This window comes from Emys orbicularis, chromosome 7, assembly GCF_028017835.1.
Source record: "Emys orbicularis isolate rEmyOrb1 chromosome 7, rEmyOrb1.hap1, whole genome shotgun sequence".
In the NCBI taxonomy this organism is placed as follows: domain Eukaryota; kingdom Metazoa; phylum Chordata; order Testudines; family Emydidae; genus Emys; species Emys orbicularis.
Genome location: NC_088689.1, coordinates 47,399,627 through 47,425,361, shown reverse-complemented (window position 1 = coordinate 47,425,361; position 25,735 = coordinate 47,399,627). Strand labels below are relative to the sequence as shown.

The following is a 25,735-nucleotide window of genomic DNA, read 5'->3' as shown; positions in this document are numbered from 1 at the left end:
AGGACGATATATAAATAAAACTAATGTTGTTGTTATAACTTGGGCATAATATATACTTGGTTCTATTCACAGTGACTTTCCCATGTTAATGTGTGAAGAATGCTAAGCGGTATGGGATTTAGGCTCTTAAATCAGGAGTTGCAATAGTGAACGCAGCACCGCCTAAGCACCTTTAAAATCTGGGCCCAGATAAGGTTTTACTCATATCTTACAAGAATACCATTAAATAAAATCAACATTTGCTAATAATTGAAGCAGTTATGTGCTTTTCTTAATATAAGGTGAAATTGCCATATCTCAAATATTACTGTGAGGACACTATTGGCAAATGCAAACTTTTTATTGGCAGCCCTGTGTCTGGATTTGGTGCTATTAATAGATACTGCTTACCTAGGAAGATTATACTTAGCAAAATTATACATAGATTCCAAGGCAAGCATGGACCATTAAGACATCTAATCTGACCTCCTGTGTAACGCAGGCCATAGAACTTCCCCAAAATAATTCCTAGAGCAGATCTTTTAGAAAAAAACATTTAATCTTGATTAAAAAATTGTCCATGATGGAGATTCCACCACAACCCTTAGTAAATTGTTGCAATAGTTAATTACCCTCACTGTCAAAAATGTATTCCTTATTTCCAGTCTGGTAGAGGACCAGGCGAACGTGTAGCTCACAGATACAGTTAGGTATTAACTTATTAAAGTATATGTACAGTTATGGCAGGCATAATATTTATTCAGGTTCAAAACTACTAGAGCTGTTGGATCAGGGTAAAGGGGAGCTCCCTCTTCTCTTTCACACTGTAACCTGGGGGGTCACTGTTGCAAAGGGGACAGGAATGATCATACTGGTTTGAGGGTAGTTTGTTTGCTGTCTGTAACTTTGCATAGTTAATAGGAGTGCCAAACTATTTACCTCAAGTGACAGGGAATATGAATGATACAGTATCCTTCCATGATTCTCTGGTGAACCATCTATTCTTTCTTTCTTTTCTATAAACTGGATGTGAAGAGACTTCTGATACCATGGTGTGTGGTATGCAGTGTTGTTGTAGCCATGTTGGGTCCTACGATATTAGAGACAAGGTGGGAGAGGAAATATCGTGTAGTGGATCAGTTTCTGTTGGTGAGAGAGACAAGTGTCTCGCTTACACAGAGCTCTTCTTCAGGTCTGGGAAACTAACCAACCATGGTATGGTAGTCATATTACATTCCAGGGTCTCCACTGAGTAATGTAAGGCTCCTGAACTGAGGAGCTTTTTTAAAAATTAGACATTAGGATTTTGTTATATTAAACATTATGTACTTGTGTTGCTCTTTCTTTAAGGAAACTAGTTTTGATGAGGTATCTTAGTCAAATATAAAGTCTATGCTACCAGAACACATTCTCATGGGGTAGAGAGGGGCTGATCAATAGACAGTGTCTTAGAATGGAATCGCTAATGTCATACTAATGTTCACCTTTTGCAGTAGAGGGGATTTTTGGATATGAAGAAAACAAAACAAATGATAACAAACCTGTTAGACTTTAATTTATCTAGCTACTGGCCGCCTCAACCATATGTACAGCCAAGACGATAGTTTAAACTATAAGGCAGTGCACCAAGGTTAAGTACAAGCCACCAGCAATAAAAGGAGGTGTGACAGCATGGAATTTTACTGTTCACAGCTGATAAAGACTTCAAATAGTTTCTAAAGCTTATATAAAGCTAAAAGCTCATTAAAAAATTGTTGGATAAACACATCTTTCTTAAATTCTACAATAGAGTGGGCCCAGACAAAGTAGCTAGACCAAGAAGACATTTAAAAGAGCTACAGAAGTTTTAAACTGACATAGGATACCAGCACAGGGACAGATAGATAATTGGCGCCTTTTCCAACTCAGGCTAATCTTCACTGCAAGAGTTAGCGCAAGTTACTGCACTCAAGCTAGCCTGGCTTGAATGAGAGTGACCCCCACTGTGAACCAACACGTGAGCGATATGTAGTGAAACTCACCTGCCCATCCCCATTGCATTTATAGCTGGTGGTTCAGAAACATTCCAGCTCACCCACCCATCTAGTTCAGGTTTAAAGTACCACTTTCCTCCAGCTTGAATTTTTTGTTTGTGGGCAGGAGTCTGATTAGTGGCACACCCGAGTTATACCTTGAGGCATATACTACAAACTTATGTCAGTATAACTACATTGTTTTGTCTCTGAAATCACTGTTTCACTTCTACCTCTTTCGCTCTTCCTATGCCCTGAACTATACTACAAACTTATGGCAGTGTAACTGTGTCACTCAGGGGTCTGGATTTTGCGCATCCCTGAGCGACTTAGTTATACCAAGCTAATCCCTGGTGTGGACAGCACTACGTTGGAAGAGCTTCTCCCAGCAATGTAGGTACTCCACCTCCCTGAGAGGCGGTAGCTATGTTGATAGGAGAAGCCCTCCTGCCTACACCGGCAGTTAGAGCAGTATAACTACATCGCTCCGGGGCTGACTTTTCCACACCACTGAGCAACGTAGTTACACCAACGTACGTTTGTAGGGTAGACCAGGTCCTAATAAGAGCAAAAGAGGTCGAAGTAAAACTGATTTCAGAGACAAAGAACCCAGAGGAATTGTATCAGGGGGTAGCCGTGTTAGTCTGGATCTGTAAAAATCAACAAAGAGTCCTGTGGCACCTTATAGACTAACAGACATATTGGAGCATAAGCTTTCATGGGTGAATACCCACTTCGTCAGATGCAATATCCAATAGGTCTGTTAGTCTATAAGGTGCCACAGGACTCTTTGTTGCTTTTTACAGAGGAATTGTGTTTATTAGAAATGGCTCACTGTGTTCAGGAAAGAATGAAATCATTGGGAAAATTTGCAGAGTAAAGTATTATGCGGCGTAAGCAGGCAGACTGTGGCTTTTTCTAATTAGAAATATTAAACACTGAAGGAAACCATGACAACTGGTGCAGACTGAAACAGGCAAATTATTTGTTAAAGAAAAATAATCACTGGATTCACAGAACTGGATTAAGCACTCTCTTCCTTTTGTACCATGTGCTTAAAAAAAAATGAAAAATTCCATCTATGTGGTATAGGCTGTATTATTTCATTGAATTTTAAAACAAAGCTGTTTGTATAATGCTAGAACTGATTTGTTAACTGCTTCACTTACTCACCAATAGGCACAGGGCAGATGGAAAACATCAGAGACCCTGAGCTGTGCAAGCCCTGGAAAGCTGCAGATGTTGGCTCTATGACAGTTCAGCTTTCAAAGGAAATGATGACCTGCTATTTAGTGGCACCAAACAAAAACCAAAGCCATCCAAACACAATGCCTGGGTGTTCTGAGTGGTGACAAAACTGATTGGCTGAGCTAACAAATACTAGTTACAAATGTATATGTGGAGAAACAACACCTCTTCTGATTGCTGGTTGGTTAAGGCTAGGTCTACACTGCAGCGGGGTTCCGACCTAAGATACGCAACTTCAGCTACGTGAATACCGTAGCTGAAGTTGCGTATTTTAGGTCGGCTTACCTAGCGGTGAGGACGCGGGAAAGTCGACCGCTGCCGCGCTGCCGCCGACTCCGCCGCCGCCTCCTGCCGAGGTGGATTTCCGGAGTCGACGGCAGAGCGATCAGGGATCGATTTTACCGCGTCTTGACTAGACGCGGTAAGTCGATCCCCGAAAAACCGATTGCTACCCGCCGGATCGGCGGGTAGTGAAGACAAAGCCTAAGAGTGGGGGCTTCTGTCACATTAAAAAAAAAAAGGGCATCTTACTGGAACAGTCCTTCAGAGTGATTGGAGGTGATAAACCTTTGCCCATGTTCCCCCCATCTCACACCTTTTTAAAAAAAACATTGCGACTGACTTCTCATTTTCCAGCCAGGAAGAAAGTGATATCTATTGGGCCAGGTCTTACTTAAAACTTTTCTTTGGCTGTTTAATATTCTTTAAGCAGAGGAAGGACATGCCCCTGATCTCGGCGGATTCACTGAGCACAAATTTAATTTTTGATGATTTGTACATCTTTAAATATGTAAACTACAGCTGGGATATGTTAATGTTGCTTCTTGTCAGTATTATATGTTATTTCATTGAAGGATTTCTATTGCACCTTGTTGACACTGGGGAGACAGAAAAGAAGATGCAGTAGTAGCCTGAGATTTGAGAGGCCGGGTTTCAGTTCCTTGCTGTGTCACTCTTGCTATGTGTTTGTGTACAGTGCTTAGCACAATGGGCCCCAAGTCTTGTTTGGGCCTTCTAGGTACCACCTGTAATATAAATATAATACATTTACTGCAAGCTAAATGCGTCAGAGCTTGCATTTGGAATTTCTGCAAGGGTGCCCCAAAAGTAAGCTTTGATATTTGGATTCAAAAGATCTGAATCAAAATACCCTTGGCTGCAGTTTGGTTCCAGATAAACTGTAATTTGCTATATTTTCACCCAGGTTTGAACTTGTGCCAAATGATTTACAGAAAAGTTCATCCAGTTGTAATTAAAGCAATGTCCCTTTTATCATTGTATGTCTCCTCTCAGAGGCCATCAGTGTTATTTTATAATAATGGTGTCAGACGCAGATAACTGAATATCACTTGCTGATGTTATAAAAGAATGGAGAATACAAATGCAGGCAGAGTTGTTAAGCAATGAGATGGTGGTTTAATAATAGTCACTCTGTGGAACTATAACTTACATCATATAAATCACATCGATAAAAACCCATCTCTTTTTGGTACTTGCAGTCTATAAATACACCTGCCAATCTGATCCATGATGCTCTTCTTATTAAGCATGTGTGGGCACACTGCCTATTTTAAAAGTAAAGCATACCAGCAAACATGGACTTACACTATGGTGAAGAAAAATAAGCAGTGAAAACAAACTCTTTTCTTAAAACTCCTTTTCTTTAAATATTCTAGGATTGGTAGGGTTGCAAGAGCATAGAAAGGGCCACACGGTGAATGGCTACAATGCAGGTATGCAAATTGGGAGGACATGAGGAGTTTTTTGTCTCCCTTCCCACACCCTAGAGCAGTGGTCCCCAACGCGGTGCCCGCGGGACGTTTATGTGCGCCCGCCTAGTGCCCAGCAGGGGAGAGAAGCCTGGGCCCCACATATGCCAGGGACAGAGAACTCCGGGGCTGCAGGCTGCGGGCACCGGTGTTCTCGGTCTCTGGCAGGCGCGGGGCCGCGGCTTAAGCCGGAGAGAAGCCGCGTCCCCCACGTATGCCGGGGACAGAGAACTCCGGGGCTGCAGGCTGCGGGCGCTGGTGTTCTCTGTCCCCGGCAGGCGCGGGGCCCGCCTAGTGCCCAGCAGGGGAGAGAAGCCGGGACCCCGCACCTGTCGGGGACAGAGAACTCCGGGGCTGCGGGCGCCGGTGTTCTCTGTCCTCGCGCCATCTCTCCGGCTTCTCTCTGAATTCACATATTATGTAATATTAAATATGATGTTTTTCATATTATTTAATGTACAAATACAAAATAAGCCTTGAAAAATTGTTGGTGCCCGCCACACTCTTCTGAAAACATGAATGTGCTACTGGCCACAAAAAGGTTGGGGACCACTGCCCTAGAGGTATCATCCATCATTTCAAGTACAAGGGCTGATCCCTGCTAGTGTTTCTGCAGGTTCTAGTTACCGCAAATGGGTGGAGGGAGGAGAAGCAATAGTTCTGTGGGAAACAGCATGGTGCACTCTCCTAAAGGGTGGTGGTGTGGCTGTCCTGCCATAAGGCTTTTGTGGCACACTGCCTTTCAGAGCTTCTACTAGAGCCTCTAACATGAGCTGGGATTGTAGGTACAATTTGGCCCTAAGGTTTCAACAGCTGTTTTCGCTAACAATAAGAGCATTTTTAATCTGAAGTTAAGTTGCCAGGTTTCCCATTAGAACTTTTTTTGTAAACTCGCTTTCATGCAACTGTCTCAGGCCATGTTTTTAATTTCAGTGTGGTGTGTAGTTGTGAGTATGATGTGTATAAAGTGACTCAACATCTATTCCACATGTGACTAGTACTGGAGACTTTAATCAGGACACACAAAATCTGAGTAATCCTCTTAGGGGTGTGCCATATGCTTTTTATTATTAATGTGATCCCTGAAGTCATGATTAATGCATTAATCACAAACATCTGATACCAAAGTGACCCATAACAAATGCATGACTTTATTGAAAAGACAATGCATATGACTGTGTGACCCCTGGTGGTAGATGCACAAACTTAACCTTGTAAGTTCTGCTCTCGGGCTGGAAGAGAACCTGAAATACCAGTTGGAGGTTTGAGTTCCAAAATGCAAAACTCCAAGAAGAATGTCCATTACAGCTGACCCCCTTCTCATTAGAACTACAAGGAGTGGCAGGTGCCCATTCACCCTGCTAAGCTCTATGGGCTGCTCTTGTTCCAGCCGCCCCTTACCTCTTTCATCTCTTCTCTGTAGCCACACGGCCCCAGATTCTCAAAGATATTTAGCCACCTCCCTAGATCCATGTGAGTTAGGCGCCTAAATACCTTTGAAAATCTGGGCCTAAGTAAGTAATCTGAGAGACAACAAACCTCAATATCCCTAGTAAATGTTTGCTAGAGTACTAATGGGGGTTCTTAGCAAACACCCTTGCGGTTATGATGTGTCACTACCCTGAGCTTAGTTACAAGATGGTTTCAGAAGGTGGGGGAAATATTTTCCCTGACCATCCTCCCCTATGGGGGAAAGGAACTGGCTCATTCTGTTCTCTGTAACATTTTAACAAAGTGTGGCTAGGCAGCAGCCATAGTGTTTGGCTTCCAGAAAAATCTGCTTGAGGAAGAAGTAGCCATCTTATTCATCATGAAGGTGTGGAATGAGAGGGGGTTCCTAGACAGACACTAACATGCAGTGAAGGGAGGAGGTGGACCACCAATCCTTTCAGCCAAAGGTGTTTTAGCTAAGTACTGATGCCTAGGACATAGGGTGCGGAGTGTGGATGACTGGGCAGGAAGGGAAGCGCCTGGCTATGTAACTGTAGGAATCACTTACGCCCATGCTTACAAATTCATTGTGAACATAGGCTAAGATTTGCATTTGCTTGAAAAGAGTTTTTCACTGAATATTTTATAGGAATAAGGTGGTAATGTTAACAATTAACACCACTTTTAGCTTCATGACATACTTTGAAATATACTGTAATAGTAATTTAGCAAGCTGGCTACCACCTGGAACAGCTGTGCTGTTTGGGACTGCGGTGCCATGGTCAAGTAGTTTAATCCACTGCAGTTATCTTGTAAAGACTGATATTTATAGGGTACTTCCTGAACATTTGCACCTCTCTTTGATGTCAGGACTAGTCATATGTTTCTTCGTATCATTTTAACATGATTTCTTTTTTTTCTTTTCTTTCTTTCTTTCTTTTAGCAAAATAATCTAAAATAATGTAGTTATTACCTGATTTATTAGGACTTATGAAGATGAGTGACAATCATAGAGCAAGCCAGGAAGCAGAATGTGGATTAATATTTAAAATTTAAAGAGATCTTTGAAACTTTGAGTTATTACTATTGCTATAGTTTCATTACAACCAGCTCTATTTTATTATTACAACCCACATTGTTACAATCCACCTTTTGTTCTGCCAAATATTTTAAAACTTTTTATACCTAACGTTTATGAAAAAATCTTTTAAAATGTCTTTCAATTTAGATAAGTGAATGGGCTAGATCCCTATGTGGTGTAACTTAGTACATTTCTTTTGATTTATGCCAGCTAAGGAGGTGGCACAATATATACTACCCATAGAAGTCTGTATGTCATAAAGTGCTCTGAATATAAAACTATCAGGCCAATTCATCTCTGGTGTAACCCCACTGAAGTCAAGAGAGTTACACCAGAGATGAATTTGACTCCTTGTTCCTTGCCTTTCAATTATATGAAAGCTAACTCTTGTTATAACACAGCATCCTAACCTATCATTCAAAATGCTCAGCTGCAAAAAAAAAAAAAAAGGCATTGTAAAGAGAGTGAGCAATAAAATAAGATGATTTTTTAAAACATTATTTTAAATTGTGTACCATTAACTAATCAAATCTGCATTTTAAATATCTTTTTTTGAAGATGAAATACCCTACAGTTAACGTTAAACATACAAAAGAAGAGAATTTCCAAACATTAGCATACTTATAGACTTAAACAGGTGGAAAAATAAAGATGCCATATGAGCAGTTACAAGGTATGAAATGTGCACAGTGGCAGAATAGTAATTTTAGATTATTTCTCTTCCTCTAAATTCACTCATAGCTTGAACAGGATGGATCCTTTTCTTAGCAGAACCTTTTCTGACAGCTGCATAGATTTCCTCTGGCTTCTCTCTTTTAATCAGGGGCTTCTTTTCTGGAGCTTTCATCCTCCACATCACAACAGCATGTCGTGGGCCAGTAGGACTTTGAATTCTGATGATCTTAGTGGAGGCAATATAGGACATCTTCACTGTCTGCACCACAGCATTCATTAAGTTTTTGGCAGCCTGAATTAGTGAAGTGACACTATCCAACTGTAATGAGAAACATGGCTGTTAGCCTAGGAAATCAGTCTGGCTTTAATCACAATATACACAGGAATAAACAACATTTTAAAAATAAGACTAACATAGTACAACCTGATTTCTTTGTTTCTGCCAGGAATGTTTGATCATTATATTCACGTTGTTCCACTGCTCAGATTTAACAGATATAAAGTAATTTGGTATGCTGGAATATAAATGTCTGTGAAAATTTTTCTTTTTTAACGTGAATTCATGATGGCTGTCTGCAGGGTATCATTGCACTTAATATTGATGGTAAAGAGACTACCTTACAGAAGACCAATGGAAGTGCTACGTGTTGATTCCTTACAATCCAGCACTAGACAAAATTCTCCAGTTGTTCCTACGGTATTTCAATGTCTCCCTTGCATGCGCCAGAGAAATGTAGGACTATTGTGACAAGTAAATGTATTCAGCAGGAGTATGGTATCTTTTTTTTAATTTTCTTTAGGATTTTCAAAGGAGACTAGGAGTTAGGTGCACAACTCCCACTGAAATGCAAAGGGAAATGCATGCCTAATTCCATTAGGTTTAGTTAAGAGAGAGAGGCAGCATGGTCTGGATAGGAAATAGAAAAGGACTAAGGAGACCTAAGTTCTATTTCCAGCTATGAAATGTGTCCTTGGGGAAGTCATTTCACTCTTCTAACTCTGCGCCAGATTGGATGTTTTTCTAAAAGATATGCTCTAGTTGAAACAGGAATTATTTGGGAGAAGTTCTATGGCCTTGTTCTACAGGAGGTCAGACTAGATGAGCAGACTGGTCCCTTCTTTCTGGTATTACTTTCTGAAAATCCCAGCGTAAATAGGCAGAATGTACAGTATAACCCTTATCTTGTTGGCATATGTTGTCAGCTGTCTGTATTTAAAGAACTTTTGCCATCCCCATGCAAATTTTAAAGTAAAGGAATCTTTCATGAATACTTGTGGGCACTATAATAATTAAAAATCTGCTAATTAGGTCAGCGCTAACTAGCACATGTAGGTGGCTGAGAAGTCCTAGGTTCTGTGTTGCAACTGTGTTGCATTGCAGTTGCAAGTCAGGAAAGTTGTTACAGGCCAAACTGGGGGACACACACGCTTCTTGCTCTCTACCTTTTCCCCTGCAGAGCCAACACAGGACCGACGTCTGTGAAAAACAGGGTGTGCAGAATTCCCTATTGATCATGGTTGGGCCTTCCATAGCAAATCAGGGCACTTGAGGAGTTGTCCCAACATTCATAAAATATTGGACCAGGAGAAGTGTCGCCTGGTTAGGTGATATGTTTACAATTTCATTTCTTTTTCTATGGGAAATAGTTTATAACAGAGCCAGATAACAGCTGGACAATACCATATTTCATTTTGAGTGTGGTCCCCTTGCTGGTGTTAAAATTCTTTAGTATTTATTTCCATGAATTAAAGATTCTTTCTGCCTTCAACTTAAGCTGTCTTTGTCATATTGCAACAGCGCGTTGGCAAGAGATACATATACTGTATAAATCAGATCAGTGACCTGAATGAGTAACTTTTATCTTCAAGGAAGGAGCCACCATGTTCATATTTAATTGTAAGGCTGACAGTTTCAATTTGGAACTGCATCTCCATTTTGAATAACCCAACGTAAACCTTGCTTTCATTTTTTACCCTCCAATTTACCGGAGTACTTATTATTTTTGAAGTTTGGTTGCTAGTGAGGCAGCATGGAATTTTGTGACAGACTCTTTATTGCAGAAACATTTAAGGAATTGAGCAATTAACAATGTCCTATTCAGATTGCCAAAATGCGAATAGCTTGAGTTTTAAGGTAATGCATAGCATGCTGCAAAGGGAAAATTTTCCTTATGACATATTGTGATATAGGTTGATAGCATGGAGTTTGTTTCAGATTTTTCTTGTGCGTATATTAGTGATAAGAAAACCTAACAAGGTCTATATAAGAATTTTAAAAAAATACAATTTTGGAAGACACACTTTGGAAGCCCATTCTTTTTTCCTGATCAGAGAAATTTTTCTCCCTTCTCAAACTCCGAACAAAATCTCACCCATAGAGGACATTCAATTTTAGTGTGGTCTCTGGTCTGAAGTTCTGTCAGGATGCTCTATTAAAATTCCTTCAGCAGCCAGGTTTTCCTTGGTACTTTTGAAATTTGGAGATTTGACAAAATGGATTTTAGCAAACAAGAGCCTTTAATCCCACTCTCCCACGTTTATAGATTAGTTTGGTGTGAGGAGAGTGTGTGTATAGGGTTCGTAACCAAACCCGAATAATGGCTGGGTTCATTTGGGAAATGAATGAAGACCTGAATCAGTTGAGCAAGCCCTATAGATAATCACTAGTTCATGGTTTCTCTGTTTAAAAAAAAAAGTTCTTCTTCGCATGCTTGTTCATGTCGATTCCAATCAGGTGTGTGCACGTGCACAGTAGCCGGAAGATTTTTCCCCAGCAGCAACCATAGGGTCAACCTGGGCACCCCCTGGAGTCGTGCCTTCATGGCGCCCAATATAGAGCCCTGCTACCCGCCAACCCCAGTTCCTTCTTACTTCCAGTGATGGTAGCTGGAAATTCCCTTGCTCTTGCTCCGGCAAGTGATCTAGCAGTTCAATTCCTGTTGTACTCACCTTGTTTATTCTGATACTGTAGTTTAGTATAGTTAGTCAGTTGTACGTTTCATTTATGGGGGTTTGCCCCCCCCGTTTCTCCCCCTTATTTGTTGCTTTCGGGGCATGCCGCGATCCCTGGGCTTCAAGACCTGCAAGGACTATGTGAAGTGCATGCCAAAAAGTGACCCCCACCCCCCCCCCACACCTCCTGTTTACACTGTCTGGGCGAGGGTCACAACAAAGACAGCTGTAAAATCTGTCGGGAATTTCCACCAAGAACCCTGAAAGAGAGAGAGCAGTGGCTTAAAATCCTCTTCATGGAGGTAGCTCTTTGACCGCAGTTACACCCTGGTGCCGGGGATCCCACCACCACATGTCTTCTTCACCGCGGAGCACACCGGCACCCTCTTCAAGAGACCAGGTGCCGAAGAAAGACACGGCCAAGAACTCTAGGCACCAACATGGAGCATCTTGGGGACACTCCAGCCTTCGGCACCGGTCCCAATTGCCAGTGCAGAAGAAGAAGAGGATCAAAAGGGGCTGATCCCCTTTGCCTAGATCCAGAGACCAGCCATCAGTGGCACCACAGTCCACTCGGATAGCCTGCCGCTTCCTTCCACTCCTGAAACGTTTGAGGCAGCATAGGACCTGCTCAGACTCATGGCGCCATTCTCGCCCCCGAGACAGGAGAAGGCGTCGGCACCGCAGACTCCATCCCGTACTGTGCAGTCGAAGGGAAAGCCAGCTATGATGTCGCGCCTCTCCCCATTGCCTTGGCAATCACAGACGCCAGTGTCTCCATCCAGGGAGCGCAGTTGGTCCCTGGGCTCCCAATGCTCCACGTTGAGAGGTGCAGTGCTGCCCTGGTCCTCGTATTCCGAGACCTCTGAGTTGGACTCGTACCGCTTCAACTATAGCAGGAGCAGAAGATCAAACTCAAGACACCACAAGAGGTCCCAGCTGATGCAGTGGGCCCCTCAATGGCAGAACCCAGCTCAGTGGCCCTTCTGGACTCCATGGGCTTTCCACCAAGCTCAGGGTTGGAGCCAAGGATCTCGCTCGGGTACTGCTTCAGTCGTGTCTGCAACCTTCGTCCTACCCAGTCCAGCGACTGAGCAGTTACCTCTTACATCGATGCTGGCAACCGCGGCACCGTTGTTGACATCGTCACCAACTGTGGCGCCGCCTTCAATAACGTCCTTGGCACCGGAGGTGTCAGAGGCTCAGGTTACGGCGCCAACCGTGCCTTCAGCACTGACTACAGCTCTGGCACTGATGCCCGACACCACCTGCGCCTACGTCGATTACCACCACGGCGCAGACACACCATCACACAGCGCTGCCAGCACCAGTGTGGGGGCCAACGTCTGTACCTGCGCCTTTCACGGCGCTGAGACCGGACCATCCCACCACTGTCCCCACCAGCTTAAGAGATCCCTCTGGTGGGGATGGAAGGGAGCAACCACCTCCCTAGGTGGCCTCCTCATCTTCCCCAGACGAGGCGCTTGCAGGCACTGCCATTGCCCCAGCTCTGGAAGACTACAGCGTGTGGCAGCAGTTGCTGCGCCGGGTCGCACAGGATCTGGTGCATTAAGGCGGAGGAAGTTGTAGATGATGCAGATCCGATGGTGGACATCCTGGCCCTTTGCGCCCTTCCTGTATCGCCTTACCGCTAATCAAAAGTATCACTGACATGACCAAGACCCTGTGGCAGACCCCGGCCTTTCTGCTGCCTACCACCAAGCACAATGAACGGTGGTACTCGGTGCCCTCCAAGGGCTACGAACATCTATACACACACCCACAACCTGACTCTCTAGTGTTGGACGCTGCTAACCAGTGAGAGAGGCCGGGTTTCCAGGGCCCTTCCCCCAAGAACAGAGACGCAAAGGAAAGGGACCTATTTGGGCAGAAGGTATATACCATGGGGGGACTGCACTCCGCATTTCCAACTGAACTCTCGGCTTTGGTCAAGGAAGGGAGAGTGATCTCCAGGGCATCTCTGCAAGCAGCACTTGATGGGGCAGATGCTGCCACTAGAGTCATAGCCATGAGAAGGGGCTCGTGGCTCCAGGTCTCAGGTCTCCCCTTTGAGGTCCAAGAGACCATACAGGACCTGCCTTTTGAGGGTGAGACTCTGTTTTCAGAAAAGACAGACAAAAGGCTAAACAGCCTGAAGGACTCTAGAGCCACCCTCAAGGTGCCTGGGCCTCTACATGCCTTCCACTCAGCGGAGACACTTCCGGCTGCAGCCCACTCAGAGGTTCGGTCAGCAGAACCACCAAGATGGCTCCAGAAGGCGGAACAGAAATGGCAGGAGAAGGCTGCGTCAACCTTCTGGACAGAGCTCTGGACAACCAAAGCTGTCTTTGGGACCTAAACCTGCCTTTTGAAGGCACAGTCGAGGACGGTGCACCACACCTGGAAATGGATCCACCCCTCTTTACCTTCTTGTCTTGACTATCCCCTTTCTATCGTGCCTGGTCCCTTATTACCTCGGACCGATGAGTGCTCTGCTCAGTAGAGAGGGGATACCTCATCCAATTCTGTGCCCTCCCACCCTTTCACCACCCTTCCCCATCCCTCTTCAGGGACCCTTCTCACAAGCAACTCCTTATCCAGGAGGTGCAGTCACTCCTATCTTTAGGGGCCGTGGAGGAGGTTCCTCAGGAGCACAGGGCCGAGGGCTTTTATTCCCAGTATTTCCTAATACTGAAAGCCAAAGGCAGCCTCAGGCCCATCCTGGACTTGTGGGAACTCAACAAGTTCATAAAGAAACTCAAGTTCTACATGGTCTCTCTGGCCTCCATCATTCCCTCATTGGATCCAGCAGACTGGTATGATGCTCTTGACTTGAAGGATGTCTATTTTCATATTACAATCACTCAGCCCCATAGAAAGTACCTCAGGTTTGTGGTGAACAACGCCCATTACCAATTCATAGTTCTCCCATTCGATGTGTCAGCAGCACCTTGGGTTTTCACCAAGTGCATGGCAGTCATCGCTGCATTTCTGCACAGGCACCAGGTTCAGGTGTTTCCTTACCTCAGTGACTGGCTGATCAAGGGCCACTTCAAGACCAAGTGGAGGCTCAGGTCAAGTTTATCAGAGCCACCTTCGTCAACCTGGATCTCCTTTTAAATGATGCAAAGTCCACTCTGTCCCCCATCCAGAGGATAGAGTTTATATGGGCAGTTTTGGACTCAACCCAGGCCAGGGCATACCCACTGCAAGCAAGGTTTCAGGCCCTCACCGATATCATTCGAGGCGTCAGACAGTTTCTCATCACCACAGCAAGAAACTGCCTGAAGCTTCTGGGTCACATGGCGGCTTGTACCTATGTGGTGCAGCATGCCAGACTCAGGTTTCGATCTCTTCAGTTGTGGCTGGCATCAGTGTACCGCCCGGCCAGAGACAGCCTGGACAGGATAGTGACCCTACCTCGCCTGGTCCTCGACTCCCTCCTGTGGTGGCTCAACCCTCAGGAGGTATGCTCAGGGGACCCATTTGCCAGTCCGCAGCCATCCCTGTCTCCGGTGATGGATGCGTCAGATGTGGGCTGGGGAGCACATCTAGGAGACCACAGGACTCAAGGTCTTTGGTCTCACGCAGATCTGGTTCTCCACATCAACATCTGAGAACTGAGAGCGGTGCACCTGGTGTGCTAGGCCTTCCAGGCATATTCGACGGGGCAATGTGTATCAGTCATGATGGCCAACACCACCGCAATGTTCTATATCAACAAACGGGGGTGCACGCTCCTCTCCCCTGTGCCAGGAAGCCTTCATTCTGTGGGACTTCTGTGTAGAACGTTCAATATATCTGCAAGCGTCGTATCTCCCGGGGGTACAGAACAAGCTGAAGGACCACCTCAACAGGTCCTTTCATGGCCACGAGTGGTCCCTTCACCCGAATGTCGCGATTTCAATCTTCCAGGGGTGGGGCTTTCCCCAGATAGATCTATTTGCCATGCAACACAACAGAAAGTACCAGCAGCTCTGCTCCTTCCAGAATCACAGCCCGGGCTCCAGAGTGGACGCATTCCTCCTCCACTGGGGAGGTTGTCTCCTATATGGCTTTCCACCCATACCACTTGTTCACAAGGTGCTCCTCAAGATCTGGAGGGAATGAGCTCAGGTTATATTGATAGCTCCAGCATGGCCCCGACAGCACTGGTATACATCTCTCTTAGATATGTCCCGTGGAAGCCCCAGTCACCCTGCTGCTCTTCCTGGATCTTCTGACGCAAGATCATGGTCGTCTTCAACATCCAAGCCTCGACTCGCTTCACCTCATGGCATGGAAGCTCCATGGTTGAACTCGATGGAGCTTTCCTGTTCAGACCAGGTTAGACAAGTCCTCCTTGGCAGTAGAAAACCCTCTACGAAAGCCACCTACCTTGCCAAGTGGAAGAAATTTTCAGTCTGGTCTGCACAACACCATTCGGCCCCGATGCTGGCCCCAGTGCCACTTATTCTGGACTACCACCTCCATCTGAAGCAGCAGGGGTTTTCGTTATCATCGATAAGGGTTCACTTAGCTGCCATCTCAGCCTTTCATCCGGGCCAAGAGGGCTGCTCTGTGTTTGCTAGCCCTATGGTCAGCCAGTTTTTAAAAGGGCTCGACAGGCTATATCCTCATGTCTGACAGCCTGTCCCAGCCTGGGACTGCAGCCTGGTCCTTTCTAGACTAATGGGACCACCTTTGAGCCCTTGGCAACGTGCTCCCTCCTCTATTTCTCTTACAAGGTGGTGTTCCTGGTGGCGATAATCTCGGCCAGGAGGGTGTCTGAACTGAGGGCCCTAACCTCAGAGCCCCCTTATTCTATAAGGGTATGTCTACACTACGAGAGTAGTTCGATTTCACTTAAATCGAATATGTGGAATCGATATTGCAAAGTCGAACGTGTGTGTCCACACTAAGGACAGTAATTCGACTTTGTGAGTCCACACCAACGGGGAAAGCGTCGACATTGGAAGCGGTGCACTGTGGGCAGCTATCCCACAGTTCCCGCAGTCCCTGCTGCCCATTGGAATTCTGGGTCGAGCCGCCAATGCCTTCTGGGGAAAAAAATGTGTCGAGGGTGCTTTTGGGTAACTGTCATCATCCGTCCGTCACTCCCGCCCTCCCTCCCTCCCTGAAAGCGCCGGCGGGAAATCAGTTTGCGCACTTTTCTGGTCAGTGACAGTGCGGACGCCACATCACTGCGAGCATGGAGCCCGCTGCGACCATCGCTGCAGTTGTGGCCATTGTCAACGCCTCGCAGCTTATCATCCACCTTTCCCAGAGGCAGATGCAGATAAATCAGGCGAGGAGGCTACGGCACCGCGGTGAGGGCCTGAAGTCTGAGAGTAGCACAGGCCTGTCAGAAAGCACGGGACCCAGCGCCGAGGACATCACGGTGGCAATGGGTCATGTGGATGTTGTGGAATGGCGATTCTGGGCCCGGGAAACAAGCACGGACTGGTGGGACCGCATAGTGCTGCAGGTCTGGGATGAATCCCAGTGGCTGCGAAACTTTCGCATGCGGAAGGGGACTTTCCTTGAACTTTGTGAGTTGCTGTCCCCTGCCCTGAAGCGCAATGACACCCGGATGCGAGCAGCCCTGACTGTCCAGAAGCGAGTGGCCATAGCCCTCTGGAAGCTTGCAACACCGGACAGCTACCGGTCAGTCGCGAACCACTTTGGCGTGGGCAAATCTACCATGGGGGTTGTTGTGATGCAAGTAGCCAACGCAATCGTTGAGGTACTGCTCTCAAAGGTAGTGACCCTGGGAAACGCGCAGGCCATCATAGATGGCTTCGCCGCGATGGGATTCCCAAACTGCGGTGGGGCTATAGATGGAACTCACATCCCTATCCTGGGACCGGACCACCAGGCCAGCCAGTACATCAACCGAAAGGGCTACTTTTCAATGGTGCTGCAAGCACTGGTGGACCATAGGGGACGTTTTACCAACATCAACGTCGGATGGCCGGGCAAGGTTCATGACGCTCGCGTTTTCAGGAACTCTGGTCTGTTTAGACGGCTGCAGGAAGGTATTTACTTCCCGGACCACAAAATAACTGTTGGGGATGTGGAGATGCCTACAGTGATCCTCGGGGACCCAGCCTACCCGCTAATGCCCTGGCTCATGAAGCCCTATACTGGCGCCCTGGACAGTGAAAAAGAACTGTTCAACTACCGGCTGAGCAAGTGCAGAATGGTGGTGGAGTGTGCTTTTGGCCGTCTCAAGGGGAGATGGAGAAGCTTACTGACTCGCTGTGATCTCAGTGAGACCAATATCCCCATTGTTATAGCAGCTTGCTGTGTGCTCCACAATCTCTGTGAGAGCAAGGGGGAGACCTTTATGGCGGGGTGGGAGGTTGAGGCAAATAGCCTGGCTTCTGATTACGCCCAGCCAGACAGCCGGGCGATTAGAAGAGCCCAGCGGGACGCGCTGTGCATCCGGGAGGCTTTGAAAGCTAGGTTCCTGAGTGAGCAGGGTAACCAGTGACTTTTCAGTTTGTGTACAGAGAAGCTGAACCTGCCCCCGTTTCTTTACCCAGTTAATGTTGACTATCCTCTCCAGTTACATACCCCCTTCACCCCCTTCCAAAAAAATAAAATCACTTCTATTTTGTTAATGAACACCGTTGTCTGTATTACTGTTTTTGCGGGAATGTTTTAAACCTGGGACGCAGACTGTGGTGGGGAGCGGGTGTAGTGTAGTGATGCAAATGACGCTTCTAAACTCCAGGAATGACAGGCTCCGCAGTGGTGGACTGGTTGTTGCAACGGAGCCTGCCACCCCTCCTGATCGGGACTGTGTGTATGTGGGGGCTATGTGACTTTGTGGCAGGGGGAGGACGGTTACAGATCCCCTGCTGCGTGGCTCTTTGATCCAGGATAAGGACCGCTGCATAAGATCTCTAACTGCCCTCCCCCGCCACAAAGTCACAGAGCAACCCCCCCCCCTCCCCTCCAGAACATGAAAACCACCTCCCATACTGACCAGGGTAACTAGTGACTGCACTGTGTATGTGCCCTGCTGCTGGACCTGCCCCCGCCTCTGTACCCTGGTAAAGGTGACTGTCCTATCCAATTACCAAACCCCTTCCCCCCCTTCAGACAGACTCTCCTCCAAAAGAACATGATGGAAACAGTAATTAACAGAAACGTATTTTTTATTAGCAACTACACATGAAACTGGGGGGTGAAACTTGGACGGGGGCTTGTGTGAGGCGGGAAGGAAGGGACTTGTCAAATTTTGGGGAATGAGAGCCTTCTAGTACTAGAGCAGTCTGCAGGGGTGGAGTGAGAGTTTTCACGGACTCTGCCGCCCCTCCTTCTTTGGACTTTGGGTGAGGGGGGTATGGGACTTGGTGGCGGGGGATGGCGGTTACAGATAGACTGCAGCGGGGCTCTGTCCTCCTGCCTCCGTTCCTGCAGAACATCCACAAGGCGCCGGAGCATGTCCGTTTGCTCCCTCATTAGTCCAAGCAGCGTTTGAGTCGCCTGCTGGTCTTCCTGCCGCCACCTCTCCTCCTGTTCCATGTGTGATCGGTGCATTTGGGACAAGTTCTCCCTCCACTGGGTCTGCTGTGCTGCCTGGGCTTGGGAGCAGCCCATAAGTTCCGAGAACAGGTCTTCCCGTGTCCTCTTCTTCCTCCGCCTAATCTGCGCTAGCCTCTGGGAGTGTGATGCCAGGCTGGGTTGGGAGACAGTCGCAGATGTGGCTGTGGGAATGGGAAAAAGGGAGTGAATTCCTCAGAAAGATAAATTTAGTTGTGAACAAAGAACATAGTCTTTCTCTGTGAACAAGACCATGCACAGCACCTATCACATGCGCACTCAGGACAAGGTCGAATTTTCGACCCTCGCATTCAGTGCCTGGGGTCTTGCACTGCAGATCTGAGAAGCGGGGCAGGACACCGGAATTTGTGTAGCAGGCAGACCTGGTAAGCCGTAGACTTGTGGCTGCTTAAAACTTTAATAGTAGCACTGGCCTCCTTTCACATTGAAAGCAATGACAGTCCCTGCTGCCAGCAATCCGGCAAGCATGAACTCTGCCCCTGTCCCACCCCCTCGCGGCTGTCCCAGGGAAAGATCCCTGTATGCCGCCCCTCTCCCGCCTCCACCGCGTGGCTGTAAACCGGCGGTTACAGTTCTGTAAAGGAACGGGCAAGCAGTCCCAATACTAACATTCCCTTACCTAATTCAAAGCAGGTCACCATGAGCGACATCACCCTCATGAGGATCTCAGACAGCGATAAAGAAAGAATGCTTCGGGAAAGCCTGCAAAGACCAGGGCCGTATGCCGCCATGCTCTGCAGGGCAATGATCCCGGAGTACTTGATTGTCTCCTGGCGCGGAAACGTTTCATACCACGGAGGACCCAATAAGGCCGCTCTCCCCAGGAACCTGATGCAAAGGCTTTCCAATTACCTACAGGAGAGCTTCGTGGAGATGTCCCAGGAGGATTTCTGCTCTATCCCCGGACATGTAGACCGCATTTTACTGTAGCTGCACTGGCAGGGACTAAACAGTAGAGCGGCTTGGGCAGAACAATCATGCAAAACCGGACATTGTTAGATTTTTTTTGAATAGTTGCACTGCCCAGGACTGAAACGTTAAGCGCCTAGGGCAAACTAATCATGAGAAACCCATTGTTGTTATTGTTAATATTCCTGTTCTGTTAAAAATAAATGTTTAGATGTTTAAAACACTTACTGGTTGATCCTTCTCCTGATTCTGTGTCCGGGTTAACGGCTGGGGACGGTTGGTAGGGGATCTCTGTAAGGGTGATGAAGAGATCCTGGCTGTCGGGGAAATCAGCGTTGTAAGCGCTGTCGACTGCCTCGTCCTCCTCATCTTCTTCCTCATCTTCCCCGTCCGCTAACATGTCCGAGGAAGCGGCCGTCGACAATATCCCATCCTCAGAGTCCACGGTCAGTGGTGGGGTAGTGGTGGCGGCCGCACCTAGGATGGAATGCAGTGCCTCGTAGAAACGGGATGTCTGGGGCTGGGATCCGGAGCGTCCGTTTGCCTCTTTGGTCTTCTGGTAGCTCCTTGATTTTCACGCGGCACTGCGTTGCATCCCGGCTGTATCCTCTCTCTGCCATGGCTTTAGAGATCTTCTCGTAGATCTTTGCATTCCGTCTTTTGGAGCGCAGCTCGGAAAGCACGGACTCATCGCCCCACACAGCGATCAGATCCAAGACTTCCCGATCAGTCCATGCTGGGGCCCTCTTTCTATTAGATTGCACGGCCATCTCTGCTGGAGAGCTCTGCATCGTTGCCAGTGCTGCTGAGCTCGCCACGATGTCCAAACAGGAAATGAGATTCAAACTGGCCAGACAGGAAAAGGAATTCAAATTTTCCCGGGGCTTTTCCTGTGTGGCTGGTCAGAGCATCCGAGCTCGGACTGCTGTCCAGAGCGTCAACAGAGTGTTGCACTGTGGGATAGCTCCCGGAGCTATTAGCGTCGATTTCCATCCACACCTAGCCTAATTCGACATGGCCATGTCGAATTTAGCGCTACTCCCCTCGTTGGGGAGGAGTACAGAATTCGAATTTAAGAGACCTCTATGTCGAACTAAATAGCTTCGTGGTGTGGACGGGTGCAGGGTTAATTCGATGTAACGGCGCTAAATTCGACATAAACGCCTAGTGTAGACCAGGCCTAAGACAAGGTACAGCTCAGACTCATCCTGCTTTCCTCCTGAAGGTTGTGTCACAGTTTCACATCAACCAGGACATCTTTCTCCCGGTATTCTACCGTAAGCCGCATTCCAGCTGCAGGGAGCAGAGACTACACTCTCTGGATGTCCACAGGGCACTAGCCTTTTACATCGAGAGAATGAAGCCGTCCAGAAAATCGTTCCAGTTATTTGTGGGAGTGGCGGACAGAATTAAAGGTCTGCCTGTGTCGTCGATATGCATTTCATCATGGATTACATCCTGCATCTGGGAATGCTACAACCTGGAGGGAATTCCTGATCACTGCGCACTCCACCAGGGCACAGGCTTCGTCAGCAGTGATCCTGGTGCAGGTCCCCACTCAGGAAATCTGCAGAGCAGCAACATGGTCCTTTATCCACACCTTCACCACGCACTATGCGATTATTCAGCAGGCCAGAGATGATGAGGCCTTTGGATGAGCAGTGCTCCAATCAGTGGACAACTCCAATCCTACCTCCTGAACTTGGGCTTGTGAGTCACCTGATTGGAATCAACATAAACAAGCACTCGAAGAAGAAAAATGCTTACTCACCTTCTTGTAACTGTTGTTCTTCGAGATGTGTTGTTCATGTCCATTCCAATACCCACCCTCCTAACCCTCTGTCAGAGTAGCTGGCAAGAAGGAACCGAGGGGATGGTGGGTCAGCAGGGCTCTATATTGGGCGCCATGAAGTTGTGACTCCAGGGGGCGCCCAGGCCAACCCTACGGTTGCTGCTAGGGAAAAATCTTCCAGCTACTGTGCACGTGTGTGCGCACACACCTGATTGGAATGGACATGAACAACACATCTTGAAGAACAATAGTTACGAGAAGGTGAGTAACTGTTTTTTCCCCACAGTATATGATACTAAATTGTTTTTCTAATTAATGTGCTTCAGGATAAATATATTGATTAGCAAATTCAGTTTATCACGTCTATGCTCCAGAAAATGTGTAATAACTCAACATAGCATGTATAAAATCATTCTTTTCTGCAGCACATTAAATGTTCAACAAAAGATGGTTGCCTAGGATTTCTAGTTATGATTATAATAAACCCATGTACTTTTTGCATGACAAATTGGAGTATTTTAGGCTTATTATTTAACGTATCAAATCTGTTTCTAAGGAATCATTTATCTTGGCCCTCTATCCTAGGCTTCTAAGCACAGTATACTTCTGTCCAGGCTATTATTATTTACACAATTCATGAGACTGACTGAGTCCAGAGCACAGGTTGCACTCAAAACCAAAAGCTCATTTTAAGCTATATATTTCACACATCTCTAGTCTTGAGTTAATAACCGGTTACACTTAGATTTCTTGTCATTACGCTGCTGGAATATCTGAAGCCTGCAGCCTATTGCTTGTGCCACAGCCCTAATCCTGTCAGTACACTAATTTATTTCCTTTCCAGCTTCCAAACAGTTAAATATTCACAGATACCATACTGTCTATACTAGTGTCTGAGGGAACCTTACTCACCGTTTCACCTGAACATCTCTCTCCTCTCTCATGATAGCCACAGAATTAATTAATTAATGAAAGAACCTGTTTTAATGATCTGCCCTCTATTACATTTCCAAGCAGCCCTGAGGGACAATACTGACCAGCCATGCTATTAATGGCCTGCTAGGACTTTACAAACTCGTCTTTATCATGAATCCCAAAAACTCACTTCTCTGGCTTTGTCCTCACAGGTACCACCAGTATATAGAGGGGCTGTGACCAATTAAATAAAAGTAAGGACAGCTACAGGGCTTGTGACAGAATTCTCAGTCATAATCAGAGACACTGGCCTAAGAAGTAAAATTCTCAAAAGCAACTAAATGACTTAAAAACCTAAGCCCCATTTTCAAAAGTGGCCTAACTCCCAGGCACATAAATACATTTGAGGATCTGGGCTTTAGGAGCCCAAGTTTCGCGGAAAGTCATTGGGTATGTCAACAGTGCAGTCAAAGGGCTGAACAACGTTGCCCGGGACCCTGGGTATGTACTGGAGCAACTAGCTCATGCTGCTGCAGCTTCACTGCTATTATTTGAGTTAGCTAAATGAAAGCTAGGTCTGTATGTCTACACATGCTGTGGTCATACCTCTGAGGGCAGCGTAGGCCTACCTTTTGGCTCCTAAGACACTTTTAGAAAATTTTACCCAAGAGTTTTTATGTTGCTGTGTGAGAGGCAAAGAAAGGTTTCTTAACTTCTGTCATAGATTTCATGAAGTGCCATCCTATTAGGAGTTGGTTGAGAATAATGTGCTAGATCCTCTCCTGTCGAACTCCAAAAGCAACAATTTTAATTCTTGTTTCCATGGATCACTTCTCAAAATGGACAGAGACCTTGGTATTCCCTGATTCCCCTCACTAGAGAATTGTGTTCAAGAAACTAAACTTTCATATTTAAAATAACAAAACAGATTTCTAGCCCTGCTAACCTTTTAAGTGTAAACGGAGTATAAAATACAGTAGTGTCTTCCTGAGCCTGCAGACAGCTTGTATCAGCAGCTCAGAGACATGCATCCCAATGCATTGTAAACTGTGAGATTCAAAGATTACAGGTTAAGGGCCAGCTCCTCACCTGGTGTACATTGTCACAGCGTCATTGCTTCAAGGCTGTTGTACACAAATACAAATACCAGAACCTGTGCACCTCCCTGGTGAAGAAGCTAAATATTAAACTACCATTAAGCCTGTTTAAATTAGTTGCTTTGGTGTATTTGTCACAGCTTAGGGAGATAGAAATCTCCATTGCATTTACTGTGCCATTGGCACCTCAGCACAGGCAACTTAATTTTAGCAGGTTTACTAATATGTCCCTTTAGGATATCACCGTTATTTGCAGCATCCTAGTGTCAATACTTTCACTCAGTTTCCCTGAGGCACCTCACACCAATCTGGAAAATACGGAGTCTGAAAACAAAATTAATCATTTCTATCAATTGAACTTCAATGTCATGGAGAGATTTTTTTAGGGGAGGCTTTATCTAATAAAAGTCAGGCCACACATTTAACTTTATGCGGTTTGTCTATAGACACAGTAGCTGGGTTTTTTTAAATATTGTTTAATGCCCATAACATGATACAATTTGGTGTCAATGTATTGTTCTACTATGAATGTACTATAATGTACTCAAGACCCATTTTCACTTGGATGCTTTTATCTCTCTCAAATATTCAACAGACTCTTCAAGGTCTCATTACATATCACAGAAAACAGATGAAACGAGACTTGGCATAAACGGAAGATTGATAAAATATTTATTCATAGTGCATTCAAGTTCTTTTTATTTAGAGACACAGCTGTACCCTCTTCAGTCTTTTGCAAGTGGATTCTAACAATTTATATATATATATATATATAAAAAGGTTGAAATTAGTCTTCACCTGAATACTGCTTGTGTTATTCCTGTACTACACACACCCCACGTATCATTTTTATATTCCAGTTTCAGCATTTCACATCTCTAAGTATAAATCAGAATACACAAAAAATCATAGAGGGATTTAGGAAGAGCATTGTTTATAGTAACTTCAAAAATGTAAACCTTTACTTTGCTGGTAAGCAATTATCAGTAGTTTGTTTTGGTTACATTGGGAATAGTGATAGGATAATGATTAATTGATTGCATGGACTCGACACTTAGGTGAAATAGGGCCAAGACTGAGGATTAGAGCTAGGGAAATATTTTTGGCTGAAACCTTTGTTCACCCCCAAAAATGCAGATTCAGATTGACCAAACCATTAGGCATATTTGTGTCAATTTCACCAAATTCTTTCAGTCAAAGCCATCCACCGCCCCACAAAAAAATCAGTGTTTCATTTCAACAATTTTGAAATTAAATGTTTTGATTTTTCAATTTGAAAATACTTTGTTTTGAAATTTACTTCAATTATATTTTATTTTTGTAAAAGGTTTTAAAAGCTCAAACACACAGACACACATATATACCCCCTGAATTTGTTCAACATTCACCCAGTAGAGGCGAGAGACACATGCATACACTGACCAGTATACTTCAAGCTCAGTGAAGTGAAACTACTCCGCCCTCATGCACAGACTTCAAATCCAACAATCAGGTATCAACCTGTATTAAATCTATGACCATATGGACATTATGTTAACAACAAGGAAAGAATTCAGGGACTTTTGTCTAAAAAGCACATGCCATCTGCTGTAAACATCAAAAACCTTTGCAAGTTTGTGCTATTTTGTACACATGTGGGATTTATTTTTATTTGGTAAGGAAAGATTTTGAGGAGTTCTGATAACTATCCACCATGCTATAATTTCATTCTCCAAACACAGACATACCCAAGTTCCTCATGAGGATTCTGAGTACGCTGTAGATTCACACTCTGGCTTGCTATGTTGTAACTTGCTCTTTAGCCATGTCCTAAGCAATACTGTATATAGTTCTCTGTAGGGAACTACCTGTAGAGAACATTCAAAATGTTATGTGCACATATTACTAGATCAGGGGTGGCCAACCTGAGCCTGAGAAGGAGCCAGAATTTACCAATGTACATTGCCAAAGAGCTGCAGTAATATGTCAGCAGCCCCCCACACCCACTCCCAGCTTCTCCCACCCACCAGCAGCCCCACGGATCAGCGCCGCCCCCTCCCTCCCCGCACCTCCCGATCAGCTGTTTCGTGGCATGCAGGAGGCACTGGGGGGAAGGATTGAGGGCACTGCAGGCTCATGGGAGGGGGCGGGAAGGGGTGGAGTGGGGGCAGGGCCTGTGGCAGAGCCAGGGGTTGAGCAGTGAGCTCCCCTCAGCACACTGGAAAGTTGGCACCTGTAGCTCCAGCCCTGGAGTCCAGGGCTGGCTCCAGGCACCAGCTCAGCAAGCAGGGGCTTGGGGCGGCCAAGGGGAGGGGGCAGCACGTCCGGCTCTTCGGCAGCGG

At 46.0% G+C, this 25,735-nt stretch overlaps 1 protein-coding gene across 1 annotated transcript in view; it reads right to left on the bottom strand.

The window, feature by feature from the left end:
- Positions 1 to 8,226: 8,226 nt before the first annotated feature.
- Positions 8,227 to 25,735, bottom strand: part of CTNNA3 (catenin alpha 3) — a 1,024,091-nt gene continuing 1,006,582 nt past the window's right edge. Inside the window, exon 17 of the mRNA XM_065408662.1 lies at positions 8,227 to 8,514. Coding sequence (XP_065264734.1) covers positions 8,227 to 8,514 — 288 coding nt within the window. The remainder of the gene's footprint in view (positions 8,515 to 25,735) is intronic.